Source organism: Penicillium crustosum (genome assembly GCF_028827405.1).
Source record: "Penicillium crustosum strain IBT 35664 chromosome Unknown utg000001l_segment0_segment0, whole genome shotgun sequence".
NCBI lineage: Eukaryota > Fungi > Ascomycota > Eurotiomycetes > Eurotiales > Aspergillaceae > Penicillium > Penicillium crustosum.
Genome location: NW_026623122.1, coordinates 918,763 through 934,966, shown reverse-complemented (window position 1 = coordinate 934,966; position 16,204 = coordinate 918,763). Strand labels below are relative to the sequence as shown.

Genomic DNA, 16,204 nt, shown 5'->3' with positions numbered 1-16,204 from the left:
TCTTGCTTTCATACTGGATGTACGCGATGAGCTCTGTCGACGCGTTTAATATTGACATCTGTAATGTTTGAGAGGTAACGATGGCCCAGGCCAGTTTAGGTCTCCTTTCATTGACAGTTTCATCACATCAAACCCATAGACAAAAGCATGGAGTATACAGACACAGCTGTTTCGAGGTCTTCGGAAGAGAGTAACACTCCAAAACGAGAAGTCTTGGCGATATCAGGTCTTGGCCATCACGTGTGTATTGATGACATAACTTGCCCTCCCAAAATCTACAGGGCTTGCACTGAAAGAGGCTCTTCAGGCATAAAATTAAGATGGTATGGATATTTTTGAGTCGTTAATATTTTCAAATACTTCATTCAATTTAGTAAAACCATCATTATCTATAAACACCATATAAAATCAAGAAGTAAAGGCCCATTCTGGAAATGCCTGTGTTGCTGTAGTTCAAGCCAATTCAAGTAAGCGACCATGCGCTATACCCAATTGGGTTAGATTAGCGACCGCACCCTAAAGCCCACACAAGTCCCCGTGTCCGATGATTTCTCAACTCGTCAACGACAAGCCTATTTCACTTCGAGGTACGCTTACCACTTTCCCACGACACTTCTGTCCCGGCTTCCATACTAACACAGGATCCTCGTCTAGACAGTCGCCATGGGTCGTGTCATCCGCAACCAGAGGAAGGGCCGTGGCTCCATTTTCAGTGAGTGCGATCGCAAATCATTCCAACACGAAATTTCGAGGCTGCGCACCCCGAGCAGCGAGGAGGAAACCCAAGGAGATCATTGGAAAAACCACACAGATTCGCAAGGAGATTGGAGTGCTGATATCGAATTTTTCTCTACTTTACAGCGGCCAACACCCGCCTGAACAAGGCCCCTGCCCAATTCCGGACCCTCGATTTCGCTGAGGCTCACGGTTACACCCGTGGTGTCGTCAAGGAGATCATCCACGATGCCGGCCGTGGTGCTCCCCTGGCCAAGGTCCAGTTCCGCCACCCCTACAAGTTCAAGATGATCACCGAGACCTTCATCGCCAACGAGGGCATGTACACCGGCCAGTTCATCTACGCCGGTAAGAACGCTGCCCTGACCGTCGGCAACGTCCTTCCTCTCGCCTCTATGCCCGAGGGTACCGTCATCACCAACGTCGAGGAGAAGGCTGGTGACCGTGGTGCGCTTGGCCGTACCTCCGGTAACTACGTTACCGTTATTGGCCACAACCCCGAGGATGGCAAGACCCGTGTCAAGCTCCCCTCCGGTGCCAAGAAGGTCATCAAGAACACCGCCCGCGGTATGGTTGGTATCGTTGCCGGTGGTGGCCGTACCGACAAGCCTTTGCTCAAGGCCGGTCGTGCCAAGCACAAGTTCGCCGTCAAGCGCAACTCTTGGCCCAAGACTCGTGGTGTTGCCATGAACCCCGTCGATCACGTAAGTTTCAGTCTATATACAGACCCGATGACATCCAGGACCGCAATCCCTAACAACTCTCTCTACAGCCCCACGGTGGTGGTAACCACCAGCACATCGGTAAGGCCTCGACCATCTCCCGCTACGCTACCCAGGGTCAAAAGGCTGGTCTCATTGCCGCCCGCAGAACTGGTCTGCTCCGCGGTACCCAGAAGACCAAGGATTAAGGGTGCTTTTTCTTGGAGTTATTCTTGTGACGGGTTGAAAATGGAATTCTGCTATGAGACAAATGTACTTAGGCGCCTGCGGATGAGCGTCTCATGCGCCCTTAGCGAATTAAGGTTGTGGACACCATCCTTTTTCTTGTCGAACAAACTAAAGGGTGATGGAAAGAGGTCCGGGGTTGGCCTCTACAGGGCAGAAACGAAATCAAAAAGTCCTTCGGGCTGTGGAATGATACACCTTTAAATTTTTACTCGTTCCTGTCCATCACCCTAGTAGATATTACAGTCTGCCGTAATTCATCAACACAGATATTGTGCTGCATTATTGTTGTCGCCATGGCCTGTTGTCGATGCCATGCGGCAGTGATACCGAAAGCTTTCTTCGTACTGCGAATAGTTTGAAGATCAGCTCCAAGATCACGTAAAATTCCGTAAAGACACTGGATGTATGCATCTGGCTGTCTCAGTTTAGTCATTTGGGTCATCGGGACTATTACTTGGCTTTTATATACCAAGATATATACATTGTGGCTACTCTAAACTATCTTTGGTTGTTGCTACCAGGGAGGTTGGGCAACATCTAGATATTTGGAGCTACCTTTGTGAAGAAATCAGCACTATTTCTTCTATCTATAGTCATTCTGTCCATGACCCCTTCGTCAACTTCATGTCATTCTATTCTGAGGCCTATACGTCTTTTCTATGTACAAGTCGTTCCAAATATCCAATTAACCCCAGACCCTCCTTCCCTCGAACCAAGTCTCTTTAACCTTCGCCTGCAACAATGCATTTGCCTCCCATTCCATATCAACAATAATGAAATCCGCCAATTTCCCGACTTCCAGGCTTCCTGTCCGCTCTTCTGCAAAAACACTACGTGCTGCACCACCACTTGCAGCAACAATGGATTCACACATCCCCAGACGGAAATTCTCATTAACAACCTTGGTATATTCAAGGTTTCTAGACGACTTTCGCGTGGTAGCCACGTAAAGATTATTCATCGGCGCCCAAGGCGCGGTAGGACTATCAGTCCCAATCGCCATAAGAGCCCCAGCATCTGCGAATTCACGGTATGCAAACGCCCTCTCACAACGTTCCTCCCCAATTAGACGTGGCCACTCAGTCAGAACAGAGGGATCAGCATGCACAGGCTGGATGGAGGCTGTCAGACCGAGCTCTCCTAGCCTCTTCGCATCCTCGGGAGATGCAAGTTCAATATGTTCTATGCGGTGGCGTCTCCCTGGAGTAGCGTGCTTCTCAATTGCATCAATAGCCATTTTGATTGCTCCATCCCCGATTGCATGGAGGGCAATTTGGAGGCCTGCACTGTCCGCCTCTTTGACAACGGGAACCAAATGCTCTGGTTCCCAGATGGGTGGAGGCGAACCAATGGGCGCATATGGCTCGGACAAGAAAGCAGTGCACGCGTCGATAATTCCATCACAGATAACCTTAATACCGACGATCCGAAGATCGGGGCTGGTGTTGGAATTGTACAGTTCACTCATTTCAATCGCACGCTGTACTTGTTTTGAATTGGCTTCATGGTCTGCTGTCGGTTTGATGAGCCAGTATGCGGCAATGCGTATGGGGAGGTCTGTTTGCGTTGAGCGGAGAGTAACAAGGCTATCCCATGCTTCTTCATCCATGGCCATCTCTATAACACCGGTATATCCTGCCGCGTTATATTCGTGAATTGCCTGAAGGATCGACTGCATGCGCTCTTCTTTGGATGATGACACTGCTTGGAATGGCCAGATAACTGACATCATAGCTCCTTCATCCATGACACCTGAAGGCTTTCCCTCGGCATCCCGATGTATGCTACCCCCAGGCGGATCGGACATAGTTTCAGCACCGAGAACCTTCAGGGCGGCGGTGTTCATCCAGCATGAGTGCTGCGAGCTTGCATCGATGAAGATGGGTCTCGGATCAATTTCGTCCAACATCGTAGCGGTCACACCATTTGGTGTCATGGAATGCATCCAGTTTTTGCAAAGAATAGTCGGGATACTGGGGTTTGCGGCCGCGTACTGTTTTATGGTGGAACGAATGTCCTCCAGAGACTTGCAGATTCGGAGGTCGAGTTTGCGTAGCGATTGGCCAAGAAGGAGAAGGTGCATGTGGCCATCGATAAAGCTCGGAAGAACGGTCTGCTGGTCGAGGTCTCGCTTTTGCACATCGAATGAACATTCAGAGAGGACTTGCTGGAATGGTCCAATTGCTGCGATGATTCCATTCTTCACTAGCATGCTGTCTGCAAACACTGGCTCTCCATGCATACCAGAGCCAGCTTGGGTGAGGATACGACCATTAAAGAAGATGGTGTCTTTATCCATATTTTTGAGATTCCGAGTTATGCGGGCTTGTTTAACAATACTGAAGAAGCAAGAAATATCCCAAAGCAAATAATAATCATATGCCCAGAAGGTATACAGTATAGGTTATATTGAATATTTCGAGCAGACATATTATATAGCTAATATCCAACGACTATCAGTATGGTTCGACTATAGTCCCCTCTCCGGGCCGGCGCTCTTGGCATATTGAGTCGGCTCGACCTGCCCTCAGTGTAGGTCCCGGCTCGACCTGCCCTATCCCAGCCTATGTATATCAAAAGATCGAGATGATTTTATCTTCATAGATAGTAACATGTATATCTTATTACAAACGCTTCTTAGGTGAAGTTATTCGGTAATGGGGTATGCGGAAATCGGGAGTCAATTCCATACTCGCAGCTACCACCTGTGAGTTTGAGGCTGCTAGAACGCCAAATTCATAAAGCAATATTATCTTCTGATGTTTCGCATCGGTGTATTTCACAGTGGGAGTTTCGCATTGAGGCCATATCTAAGCTATTTCCTATAATCTTGTAAACACCTACAGCCTCGTTCTTATATTCGTTTCCGATGTAGACCGTGAAGCCCCTCAGATAAAGCATCACCTTGACATTAGAGTCGGGAACCTTCCAAAAATCTAGACAGTAAATTCAACCATCCTACCTAGCTATGGTTCGTACCTCATGGTTCAAAATGAAACAATCTCCGCGGCCCGAGTCAACGGATAACTTGGCTGACATGAGGCCCACAGTCAGGAGGGGCGCTAATCACCCTCGGATATTTCACTGATCTCTTCCAATCCACACGAGAACCCTCTACGATAACTACTTGTCCAAATGAGCGCTATATCGATTGGTTGTTGGACTTGTCGTATACGGCACAAAAAATGCGACATAACAATACCGTTCTGCAGGGAATGCAGTGACCGAAATGTCCATTGTCATGGGTATGGACCAAAACCAACATGGATGGATGGAGCATCAGAGGAAAAGAAAGAAAGAGCCCGGATTAAAGCCGCGATCAACCAACATGTCCGGCGAGTTCGAAAAATGCAGAATCGCACCAAGATAGCCTCGCTGCCTCAAGCAGATAAAGAACCGCAACCTTCCTCAAATTCGGATGTTAATGCTTCGCCTGCTTGTGATACAGAAGATGACTCGAATGTTTTGTCAAGTGCTTCATTGGAAATTCTAGATCGGCCTTCTAGCCAAGATGGCATTTTCGATCCCCAAGCCGCGTCCTTATTAATGCATTACTTCGATCAGGTCTTCGCATGGCAATTTCCTTATTTCCGCTCTACATCCCGGCTAGGAAATCGGGGGTGGCTCTTATATCTTCTTATGAAGCGGGGACCTCTCTACCATGCCGTCTTGAGCCTTTCATCGCTTCACCAGAGTGCAATTCTTGGGAGTGAGGAGGAATATCAACAGAAGGAAAGGGCGCTAGAGCATCATTCCAGGGCACTCCGTGAGTTCTGCAAATTCATGGGCGAGGAACGTGGAAAATTGCTGGATGATAATGCTCGGCTGGCCGAGTTCCTGGCATGTAGTTTGATTTTGATTAGCTGTGAGGTAGGTAGGGACCAGATCATCTTTCGACTTATCTTACATCTAATTGAAGAATCCAGGTTTTTAGAGGCGCTGAGCACGACTGGCTACTGCATCTGGATGCTGTCATATGTGTCATGCACTCACTATCTCCCAACACTATATTTGATGCTCGCTACACCTCTCAAACAGTGTCTCCTATTTCATCTCAAGATCCTCCACGGCGGGGCCTTGAGTTCCTTCTCGCTACAATGGTTTCACTTGATCTTTTCGCCTGTCTCTCGACAGGACGTATACCACAACTTCCATATCAGCAATGGCTCTGTACCCCTGAGATACAAATCGCAGATCTATTGAGTTGCGAAAACTGGGTTATGATCATCATCGGAGATCTAGCCTGCTTTGGTGAATGGAAGGAAGTGCAAGAAAAAGAGGGTATACTCAGCATTAGTGAACTAGCCAGGAAAGGAGCAGAGATCAAAGACCGTTTGACCAGGGGCATTGAGAAGCTTGATCTAACCAGAGATGTAAGTATCAACCACTAACTACCACATCTCGACATGTATTAACGTTGGGTGCCAGAAACAAGAAAACCACGAATCACAAACTGGCTGGGTCACACTCGTGTTCGCCCTTGCTTGTCTGGTTCTACTGCACACGACTGTTTCCGGACCACTTCCCGCACTACCCGAGATTCAAAGCGCGGTTTCTAGAAGCATTATTGTGCTCCAGAATAGACCAAGAGCTTACTCTCTCACTGGCTTGGTGTGGGCACTGTGTGTATTGGGATGTATGGCACAACCACATAATCAGCTTTTGTTCGAGAATCTAATAGCCGACGTGGTGCGCGACTCTGCGAGATTTGGTAATTGTGGGACGGTGTTGAAGATAATGAGAAATTGTTGGAAAATGCAGGAAACGGGCCGCGCAGACTGTAGGATCACCATGTCTAAGATGGGTATATGTGCGATATTGATATAGGCTTCTCTGGTCGACAATATTAACTTCTCGATTTTCTTCATAAGCAGTTGAGTTTACCCGGTGATAGTCTGATGCTTGCCAGGTCCCAATATGTTTGCATTGTTTGCAGTTTATACGGAATGTCTACTCTCTTAATGAAGAGCTCGAGCTCCCAGAAGGAAAACAGGCTCTCAATGCCTTCAGTATATCGTACTCTCCTGGGGATATTTTAGCTTACTAGCTTACGAATAAATGAATATTCTTATAAATCTATGGTTATCTCACTTGCTGGGGGTGGATGTATGATGAGGCTAGGGTTGTACTATATATATATAGATCAACATTGGGAGGTACCGAAAAGAAATTAGATAAGTAATATAACCTTGAAAGACGTATGAAACCTAGCGATAAATTTAAGTATACGAAAGAAATTATTTAATCCTGCATGTAGATACTGTACATGTAGGTGATGACTCTGATGTACAACATACTTCATCTGAGGCATTGGGGAGCCAGCCTGGATGCTGATTGGTCAGTTTGGGATCAACCGTCAGATTTGCCGAAGCTCCCCTCTACCTGGAGTTCGATGCCACAATGAATGAATGTAATACTTTGAAGATATCTACAATTCGGACACCCCATGAATATGACAGACTCATCTAAGCCTCAAGAGATCCCCCGACTCAGCCGGAACTTCACCAACACAGAACGGTGGCAAGCCATCGCCACCCGCGACGTAACAGCCAACAGCTTCGTCTACGCCGTTCTTACCACAAAAATCTACTGCCGTCCCTCATGTCCAGCACGACTAGCCCGCCGTGCCAATGTTCAATTTTACGACACCCCTCTGCAAGCAGAAAAAGCAGGCTTCCGATCCTGCAAGCGCTGTCGGCCGCATTCAGGTCAGACGGCGGCTCAAAGCAACCCTCAAACCGCCACGATTGACAAAGCCTGCGAGTCAATTAGGAACATTCTGACGACAGGGCTGAAACCAAAACTAAGAGATCTGGCGGCGGAAGCTGGCTTGACACCCAGTCATTTTCACCGTGTGTTTAAGAAACATGTGGGCGTTACGCCCGGTCAATATGCAGAGAGTCTCATGCAGAGCAACCTGCACTCGCCGGAATCATCGCTATCCGATGGGGTTTCTGGAGTTGAAACATTGCGCTCAGCCTCTGGGGATAGGGGTGGTCAGATCTTGGATCTAGATTTGAATGGCGAGAAAGGGGGTGGTCTGTCGGCGGCGGGGGGTGAAATTCCCTTTATGAGTGGCTGGAATGAGTTCGATGCGCTGCTGGCTTCTGAATTGGCTTCTGAATCGGAACAAACGTGGGTGCCTGGCTTATCTATAGACCCTCGAATGATTTTGGGGTGATGTTATTGATGGGAGCACATGATTTACGATATGGATACTCCATATTTTTTTGGACTACTCCGTACAAAGAGAACAAGTATATATATTTTCTACCAATAATAATACAGTCTCATATGAATTGAAATGGGAATTACAGGGGTTTGTACCGCTTTAGATTTGATTGGCATTGGCATTGCGGCGATGCAACCCACTGGTCTTGGATCTTAATCTACACCGTACTCGTATGTAAATGGCCAAGAGTCTAGAGTCTGGAGTGGCCACGGATCAACTGAAACACATCTGAAACCCCATTTTTCTAAGCGATTACGAACACGTTATTTTGTGTATTATTTGTATGGTAGAAAGGATAATGCATGATTGATATGAACTCATAAATTTATGTACATATGTATTCTAGACTGGACCAGGGTGGCAAGAAGATAATTATAGTACTGATCAACCGAATTTAATTGAAGCTTCCAATGGGATTTAGTGGCTCCCCACCAGGTCCCACTAACGCGTGTCACAGCTTTAACCGCCTGGGGTGTTCCTGGTCTCAGGCTATTTTAGTCAATTCCATTAAGAGCCTACTGTTGTGCTATACATACTCGGTATACGAAGTACATTAATTTGTAGTATTTTAATATTTTAATATATATTTTTTTTCACTTTTCTTTTTCTGACTGGTAATAATACACAATTGAGAATACAATGGCTTCCCCACTGATTGACCAAGATCGGCGACACTGCATGCATAAAACGCATTGTATTTTCTTGTTTGTAACTTTGTGAGATGCCTAGCCCATGTTGTATTTACCCTGAGTTCCCTATTTTACCTATTTTACCTATTTTATCATAATTGCGTGCCCCCCCCCATGATTTAATCTAACCGTTCCCAACCTCCTTTCCCTCCCCCCTTCCCCCCAGTCTTTTCTCTTTTCTCTTATCCTAGAGTATTCTAGTTGAACATTCCCTTTTAATTCATCTTCCAACTCTACACAATCGCTGGTTTCGATTATCCTTCCACATACCATTAGCATCCCAACCTCACAACATGCACGTGAACAAGAGAATTGGCCGATTCAAACAATGGGCTGGAGAACGCATGGGCGGAGAGGCCAAGACCTGTCTCTCTGATGATTTCAAGGCAATGGAGACGGAGATGGGCGTGCGACATGAAGGTAAGATGTGACCACTTTGCGCACCTGCAGTTTATCCATACTGACCCATGCACTCTCTCCAGGCGTTGACCGCATTCATAAATCCATGACCTCTTATGTCAAAGCTATCTCGAAGCGTAATGAGGGAGACGACAAAGAGAAGACCCTCCCGATTGGCCATTTGGGAAGTAGCATGGTGGCCCACGGCGAAGACTTCGATGGGAACTCGGAATACGGACAGTGTCTGATCAGTAAGTCCCGAGCATCATATTAGGAAGGCGGGGTAGGAATCGCATTGCTAACAATTCGATCAGCATTTGGTCGCACCGAGGAGCGCATTGCGCGCATTCAAGAAAGTTACATCGCGCAGGCGACTTCAAGCTGGCTTGAGTCCCTGGAGAGATCCCTGACTCAGATGAAAGAGTTGCAGGTATGCCACTCCGCGCGATCAGCTGAAGGTTGAAGGTCATGTATTAACCTGCCTCATAGCAAGCTCGGAAGAAGCTCGACAGCCGACGGCTGGCATACGACACTTCGCTCTCTAAGATGGAGAAGGCTAAGAAGGAGGACTTCCGCGTAGAGGAAGAACTACGCTCTCAGAAAGTGAAGTACGAGGAAGCCAGCGACGACGTGCTGCGTCGTATGCAGGACATCAAAGAAGCCGAAACCGACAATGTTATGGACATGGGGGCATTTTTGGACGCCCAACTTGAATACCATGAACGGTCCCGTGAGGCCCTTGTGCAGCTCAAGAATGAATGGGCAGGGTAAGCATCGATCCTGGCCGCATCTCGTGTGGTGATATTAACACTGAAATAGGTACAGCCAAGTACAGGCCCCTCCACGTCGTCCGACCCGTCCTCGTGCCAACACCGCCCACTCGTTCCAGGAACGTTACGAGCCATTGCAGGAAGAGTTGATGAATGCCGCCGACACTCGCCCTCCCATCCGATCAAACAGATCTATGGCGCCATACGCCGAGTCACCTCCGCGAGAGACCTATGGAAATACCGGTGGGGTTACACGTCCCGTTCTCAGCAGAGTTCCCACCTTTGAAGGCCCAGCTCAACTACGACAAGAGCAATCGCCAGTTGCATCACAGTGGATCCAGCAGCGGACTACCAGCGAGAATCTGGGCGGGTTTGGACGTCGAAGCAGCGCCCAAGTTGGAAGTGGTCGACTCTCCGCTGATCCTTACGCCGACTCTGAAGAGGTCAGCTCATATGGTCGTTCTAGCCCCGAGCGGATGTTTGGCGGGGGCAGGTCTATATCCCCAGCAACATCTCACGGCAGCGTGCCATCCCGGAGACCCAGCGCAACCAACTTGAACACTATGGGATTGAAGAAGGCTCCTCCTCCACCTCCACCATCTCGTGCGAAGAAGCCTCCTCCACCCCCACCCGTGAAGCGGTCCCTTCTTGCGGCACCGAATGCGTGAGAGAACGTTCTGAACGTGCATCTTACGTGTGTTCTTGATCTTGAGCATGGGGTTTTGGAGTTTGGGAGCTTGTTATCGGTCATGGCGGTGGCATCTATTCTTATCGATCCGTCACCAATCCCCTGGGACTTAGATGGGGCTGTTCTGTCCTTTCCTTGATTGTTCTTTCTGCTTTAACTTTGCTTTTCCATGTTGGGTTGATTCCCTTGGAGGCCTGGAAGATTCCCCGGGTACTATTAGTCTCAATGCAGAGTTATTAGGATGATGAGAAACATAGATACGCAAGTCTAAAGAATAGGTAAATCCATTCAAGTCTTTATTTGAATTCAGAGTGTAATGAGGTGTGATCTTTAATCATGTACAAAGTACATAGATAGATACTCGTTAACAGAAAGGGTGGACCCAGGTCAGTCTTAGTTTTACAATGTATTGTCAATTTGTATTGTTATTGCAAGGAACTTAATTCAATGGATTCAATAAGCTGAATGAATTTGAATAGAACCAATCCAATCAAGGATATAACTGCCCCTAAATCAAAATCACTCTTCTCTCACCAGCTACCTAGGTACTATACTTTGATAATAGCCTTATCCCAAACCGGTACGGTACCAGAACTGCGCTGCCCCAGGCCACAATCCAGCACGGGCCACTCACGTGCCTGCTGACTAACGTGCTTTGCAAAAAACTCCTTGCCAGGCTGTTGTCAGTCCTTTGCTCTGAGCACCCAGATTTCCCCGAGCCTGTCGCGCAACTCCGTTCCCTCCCCATCTCCATTTTCATCCATCCACTTTTTGAACGCGCCATCCCAACGCGCCTTCAACTTTTGAGTTCCCCTCCCACCTTGCTTTACCCTGGGAACTCGCCTCTTTACTCGCTTTCTTTGACTCCCTTGTCCCTGAAAGTACCCGCTCTCCCCCATCGCATCGGAAGCTCCGACCACAACCCCAAACATCACGCTTTCCATCGCCAAGCATCCCGTACAGTCGCCCACTGATCGCATTCGCGATAACTAGGCTCACCCCACACCCTCGCTGCCTATTTATTTCGACCGCGACCGCCCCTTCTCTTGCCCGCGCGACTTGGCAATTGAACCCAGGTGGAGACCGTGACTTTCCACAACTCCGCATCGACCTTGACATTGCCCACCCCAACCTACCTGGCTTGCTCATGAATTAAAAAAAATTACGCGTCATAATGGCTTCCTTACACCCAGCGCCCAACATGGCGCCTGGCAACGTGAGCTTGCCGGCTAACCTCACACAGCAAAATGTCCAAGAGATACTCCAGGTAAGTTTGTCGCATTACAACAGCACAAATTGCCTTACTATTAATTCTTCAATCCTTTAACGCGCCTTCCTATGTCTTGCTCGTCTTTATCGTCGGCTCTAACTTTGTCGCAGAAATACAAGCAGATGCAAGAACAAGGTGTTCGCCCTGATGACCCGGAGTTCCTCAAGGCCCACAACCTACTTGCTGCTATTCAACGGCAACAGGCTTTTCAAAAACAACAACGCATGGCTCAACAGCAAGCACAACAGCAGGCACAACAGCAGGCACAACAGCAGCGCCAACAGCAACAGATGAACGGCGCTACTCCTGAAGCTGCCAATGGCTCTCATGGTAAGCCTTATCCTTGACTCTCCTGGTTCCCTCTAAAGGTCTTCTACAGGGCTAACCCAAACTCTCACAGGTCGCACACCCTCGGCTTCCTCAACTGCCGCACCTGCTGCCATTAATGCATCGGCCGTTGCTCTGAACCAGAAGACTGCGACGGTTGGAAGTGGTAGCTTTTCGCCAGAGCAATTGGCTACCCTTCGAAACCAAATCTTGGCTTTCAAGATGCTATCCAAGAACCTCGCTATTCCCCCGCGTGTTCAAGAACAGCTTTTCCAAAACCAGAGGAAGTCGCAACCACCTACCCCCACAGACAATGTTACCGCAGCTGAAAAGGTGATTGAAGCTGCTAATGACAGCGCTGCTACCCAGCCCTCAGAAAGCTCAGATGCCGAAGTCATGACTAGGGAGTGGTATGACAACTTCCAGTCCCCATACGACTCGCTGTCCAAGACTATCAGCTACACTGATCACGCCAACCGCGCCAATCGTGTGCGCATCCCCGCTCTCTTGCCACCTGGTATCGACTTGGAGCAGATGCGCGAGGATCGTGAGATCATCCTGTATAATAAAATCACCGCCCGAAAAGCAGAGCTTGCCCAACTTCCCGCCAACCTTGGTGTATGGGATACCAGCAAGACTGACGCACCAACTTATGATGACTCCCTCAAGCTCAAGGCCCTGATTGAGTATAAATCACTTAATCTTTTACCCAAACAGCGACAGTATCGCAAGCAGCTCCAGAGCGAGATGTTCCACTACAGTAACCTGGGAATGACGGCAAATCGCTCAAGTCACCGTCGCATGAAGAAGCAGTCACTGCGTGAGGCTCGTATCACCGAGAAGCTCGAGAAGCAACAACGTGATGCTCGCGAATCTCGAGAGAAGAAGAAGCAGTACGATCAGCTGCAAGCCATTCTCAACCACAGCGCCGATCTCGCCAATGCTTCTGTCCAGCAACGTACGCGCTCGCAGAAGCTGGGTCGCATGATGATTTCACACCACCAGCACATGGAACGCGAAGAGCAGAGGCGCGTGGAGCGAACCGCCAAGCAACGTCTGCAGGCTTTGAAGGCCAACGATGAGGAGACATACCTGAAACTTTTGGGACAGGCCAAGGATTCGCGTATCTCTCATCTGCTCAAGCAGACCGATAATTTCCTTAAGCAGCTTGCCGCATCCGTCAAGGAACAACAGCGCAACCTGGCGAATCGTTATGGCGAGGCGCATGATTACGACGAGGAATCTGACCAAGAGCTCGCTGATAGCGAAGACGAAGAAGGCAGCAACACCGCCACTGGAAAGAAGAAGGTCGACTACTACGCCGTCGCTCATCGCATCAACGAAGAAGTCACCAGCCAGCCTGACATACTCGTGGGAGGTACTCTCAAGGAGTATCAGATCAAGGGCCTGCAATGGATGATTTCACTGTACAACAATAACCTGAACGGTATTTTGGCTGACGAGATGGGTCTTGGAAAAACCATCCAGACCATCAGTTTGATTACCCACATCATTGAAAAGAAGAAGAACAATGGGCCTTTCTTGGTCATTGTTCCACTTTCCACGCTCACTAATTGGAACAACGAGTTCGATAAGTGGGCGCCCAGTGTGAGCAAGGTAGTCTACAAGGGCCCGCCTAATGCACGAAAGCAGCAACAGCAGCAGATCCGCTGGGGCAACTTCCAGGTTCTCCTTACCACCTACGAGTACATCATCAAGGACCGTCCGGTTCTCAGTAAGATCAAGTGGACACACATGATTGTCGACGAAGGTCACCGCATGAAGAACACCCAGTCCAAGCTTAGCAGCACCCTTTCCACCTACTACACCAGTCGATACCGTCTCATTTTGACCGGTACTCCCCTGCAAAACAACTTGCCCGAACTATGGGCCCTTCTCAACTTCGTCCTTCCCAACATTTTCAAGTCCGTCAAGTCCTTTGACGAATGGTTCAACACACCTTTCGCAAATACCGGTGGCCAGGACCGTATGGATTTGAGCGAAGAAGAGCAACTTCTCGTTATTCGTCGTCTTCACAAGGTTCTTCGGCCATTCCTTCTCAGACGTTTGAAGAAGGATGTCGAGAAAGATTTGCCCGACAAGCAGGAGCGTGTCATCAAGTGCCGATTCTCTGCCTTGCAGGCCAAGTTGTACAAGCAACTTGTTACCCACAACAAGATGGCTGTCACAGATGGCAAGGGCGGCAAGACTGGAATGCGTGGTCTCAGCAACATGCTTATGCAGTTGCGAAAGCTCTGCAACCATCCTTTTGTCTTTGAGCCTGTTGAAGACCAAATGAACCCCACTCGCATGTCCAATGACCTCCTTTGGCGTACGGCTGGAAAGTTTGAGCTGCTTGATCGTGTTCTCCCCAAGTTCCGTGCCACGGGCCACAGAGTCTTGATGTTCTTCCAGATGACTCAGATCATGAACATCATGGAGGATTTCCTTCGCCTTCGCGGGATGAAGTACCTCCGTCTGGACGGATCTACCAAGTCCGACGACCGATCGGACCTCCTGAGGCAGTTCAATGCTCCTGGGTCTGAATACTTCTGCTTCCTGCTTTCCACCCGTGCAGGTGGTCTTGGTCTCAACTTGCAGACTGCAGACACCGTTATTATCTATGATTCGGATTGGAACCCCCACCAAGATTTGCAAGCCCAGGATCGTGCCCATCGTATTGGTCAGAAGAACGAGGTCCGCATTTTGCGGCTTATCAGTTCCAACTCGGTCGAAGAGAAGATTCTTGAGCGTGCACAGTTCAAGTTGGACATGGATGGCAAGGTTATCCAGGCCGGAAAGTTCGATAACAAGTCTACCAATGAAGAGCGAGATGCACTTCTCCGAACCCTCCTGGACACGGCAGAGGCTGCGGAACAGATCGGTGATCACGACGAAATGGATGATGACGAACTCAACGAAATTATGGCACGATCCGAAGAAGAAATCCCTATCTTCCAGGAGATAGACAGGCAGCGAATCGCCAACGACCAATATGGTCCTGGCCACCGCTACCCTCGACTGATGTCCGAACAAGAACTGCCCGAAATTTATATGCAGGAGGATAACCCTGTCACCGAAGAAGTCGAGATTGAGGTCACTGGCCGTGGTGCTCGTGAGCGTAAGGTGACCAAGTACGATGATGGTCTTACCGAAGAGCAGTGGCTGATGGCAGTGGACGCCGATGACGACACTATCGAAGATGCGATTGCACGCAAGGAAGCTCGCGTTGAGCGTCGCAAGTCTAACAAGGCTGGACGTGAAGCAGATGACTCTTCACCCGAGCCCGAGCCATCGATTATTGATGATGACGAGACTCCTCAAAAGCAGAAGCGCCGCCGGGGTCCTCCCCCCAAGCGCAAGGCCGAGGAAGTTGTGGAAGAAACCCCACAGCCTAAGCGCAAGAGAGGCCGTCAGCCCAAGGTTCCAGATACTCTGAACCCCACTGACCGTGCCAACTTGACTCGCATTCTCGACACCGTGATCCAGTCATTGATGGACATGGAGGCTGAGGTGCAACCGGAGGGCTCTGATAGTGAAGAGGGCCCCATGGTCCGTTCAATTATCGAGCCATTCATGAAGCCCCCGCCACGTTCTTATTATCCCGACTACTACATGATCATTCAAAATCCCATTGCTATGGATGCGATCCAGAAGAAGGTCAAACGGGCCGATTACCAGAGCCTGAGAGAATTCCGCAACGACATCCACTTGCTTTGTCAGAATGCCCGCACTTACAACGAGGATGGTAGTGTGCTATTCCAGGATGCCAATGACATCGAGGTAAGTTTTGAATTATGATTGATTATTAATTATTATATACTAATGATAATAATAGACTAAATGCTTGGTGGAATTGCGACGACTGACCGAGGACCACCCTGAGCTTGCCAACTTTGAGGATCAAGGCGGTGATGGCTCGACCGAGTTTGCCTCGGGTGCTGACACTCCGCTTACTGCTGGCACGCCAGGTCAGCCAAAGCTAAAGCTCACTTTCAACAATCCCAACCGGGATAGCCCTAGCGCTTCAAACGGCGCTGAGTACGGCATGGGAGAATGAATTGTTCAACATTGTGGGGCCTGATAACCTAATTAAAGCACCCCACGCTTCATATTGCGCCTGCAACTTCTTTTCATGTTGCTC

The 16,204-nt window shown here is 48.9% G+C and overlaps 6 protein-coding genes across 6 annotated transcripts; 5 read left to right on the top strand and 1 right to left on the bottom strand.

Moving 5' to 3' along the window:
* Positions 1-434: 434 nt before the first annotated feature.
* Positions 435-1,645, top strand: N7487_000351 (60S ribosomal uL2 domain-containing protein; the record flags this gene model as incomplete). Its single annotated transcript, XM_056868099.1, has 5 exons — positions 435-448; positions 572-587; positions 655-712; positions 862-1,439; positions 1,508-1,645. The coding sequence occupies 5 exons, from the start codon at positions 435-437 to the stop codon at positions 1,643-1,645; spliced, it is 804 nt and encodes a 267-aa protein (XP_056732883.1).
* A 725-nt stretch (positions 1,646-2,370) lies between these two features.
* On the bottom strand, positions 2,371-3,984 carry N7487_000350 (amidohydrolase; the record flags this gene model as incomplete). The annotated part of the gene is made up of 1 exon (XM_056868098.1): positions 2,371-3,984. The coding sequence occupies one exon, from the start codon at positions 3,982-3,984 to the stop codon at positions 2,371-2,373; it is 1,614 nt and encodes a 537-aa protein (XP_056732882.1).
* Positions 3,985-4,952: 968 nt separating this feature from the next.
* Positions 4,953-6,076, top strand: N7487_000349 (uncharacterized protein; the record flags this gene model as incomplete). The annotated part of the gene is made up of 2 exons (XM_056868097.1): positions 4,953-5,555; positions 5,612-6,076. 2 exons carry the CDS (start codon positions 4,953-4,955, stop codon positions 6,074-6,076), a joined length of 1,068 nt encoding a protein of 355 aa, XP_056732881.1.
* Positions 6,077-7,131: 1,055 nt separating this feature from the next.
* Positions 7,132-7,866, top strand: mpt (putative DNA repair and transcription factor Ada; the record flags this gene model as incomplete). Its single annotated transcript, XM_056868096.1, has 1 exon — positions 7,132-7,866. One exon carries the CDS (start codon positions 7,132-7,134, stop codon positions 7,864-7,866), a length of 735 nt encoding a protein of 244 aa, XP_056732880.1.
* Positions 7,867-8,738: 872 nt separating this feature from the next.
* N7487_000347 (uncharacterized protein) lies at positions 8,739-11,437 on the top strand (the record flags this gene model as incomplete). Its single annotated transcript, XM_056868095.1, has 6 exons — positions 8,739-9,026; positions 9,089-9,256; positions 9,320-9,435; positions 9,495-9,772; positions 9,825-10,439; positions 11,029-11,437. The coding sequence occupies exons 1-6, from the start codon at positions 8,900-8,902 to the stop codon at positions 11,435-11,437; spliced, it is 1,713 nt and encodes a 570-aa protein (XP_056732879.1). The 5' UTR covers positions 8,739-8,899.
* A 227-nt stretch (positions 11,438-11,664) lies between these two features.
* N7487_000346 (putative RSC complex subunit (Sth1)) lies at positions 11,665-16,120 on the top strand (the record flags this gene model as incomplete). The annotated part of the gene is made up of 4 exons (XM_056868094.1): positions 11,665-11,730; positions 11,844-12,063; positions 12,134-15,843; positions 15,899-16,120. 4 exons carry the CDS (start codon positions 11,665-11,667, stop codon positions 16,118-16,120), a joined length of 4,218 nt encoding a protein of 1,405 aa, XP_056732878.1.
* Positions 16,121-16,204: the final 84 nt, after the last annotated feature.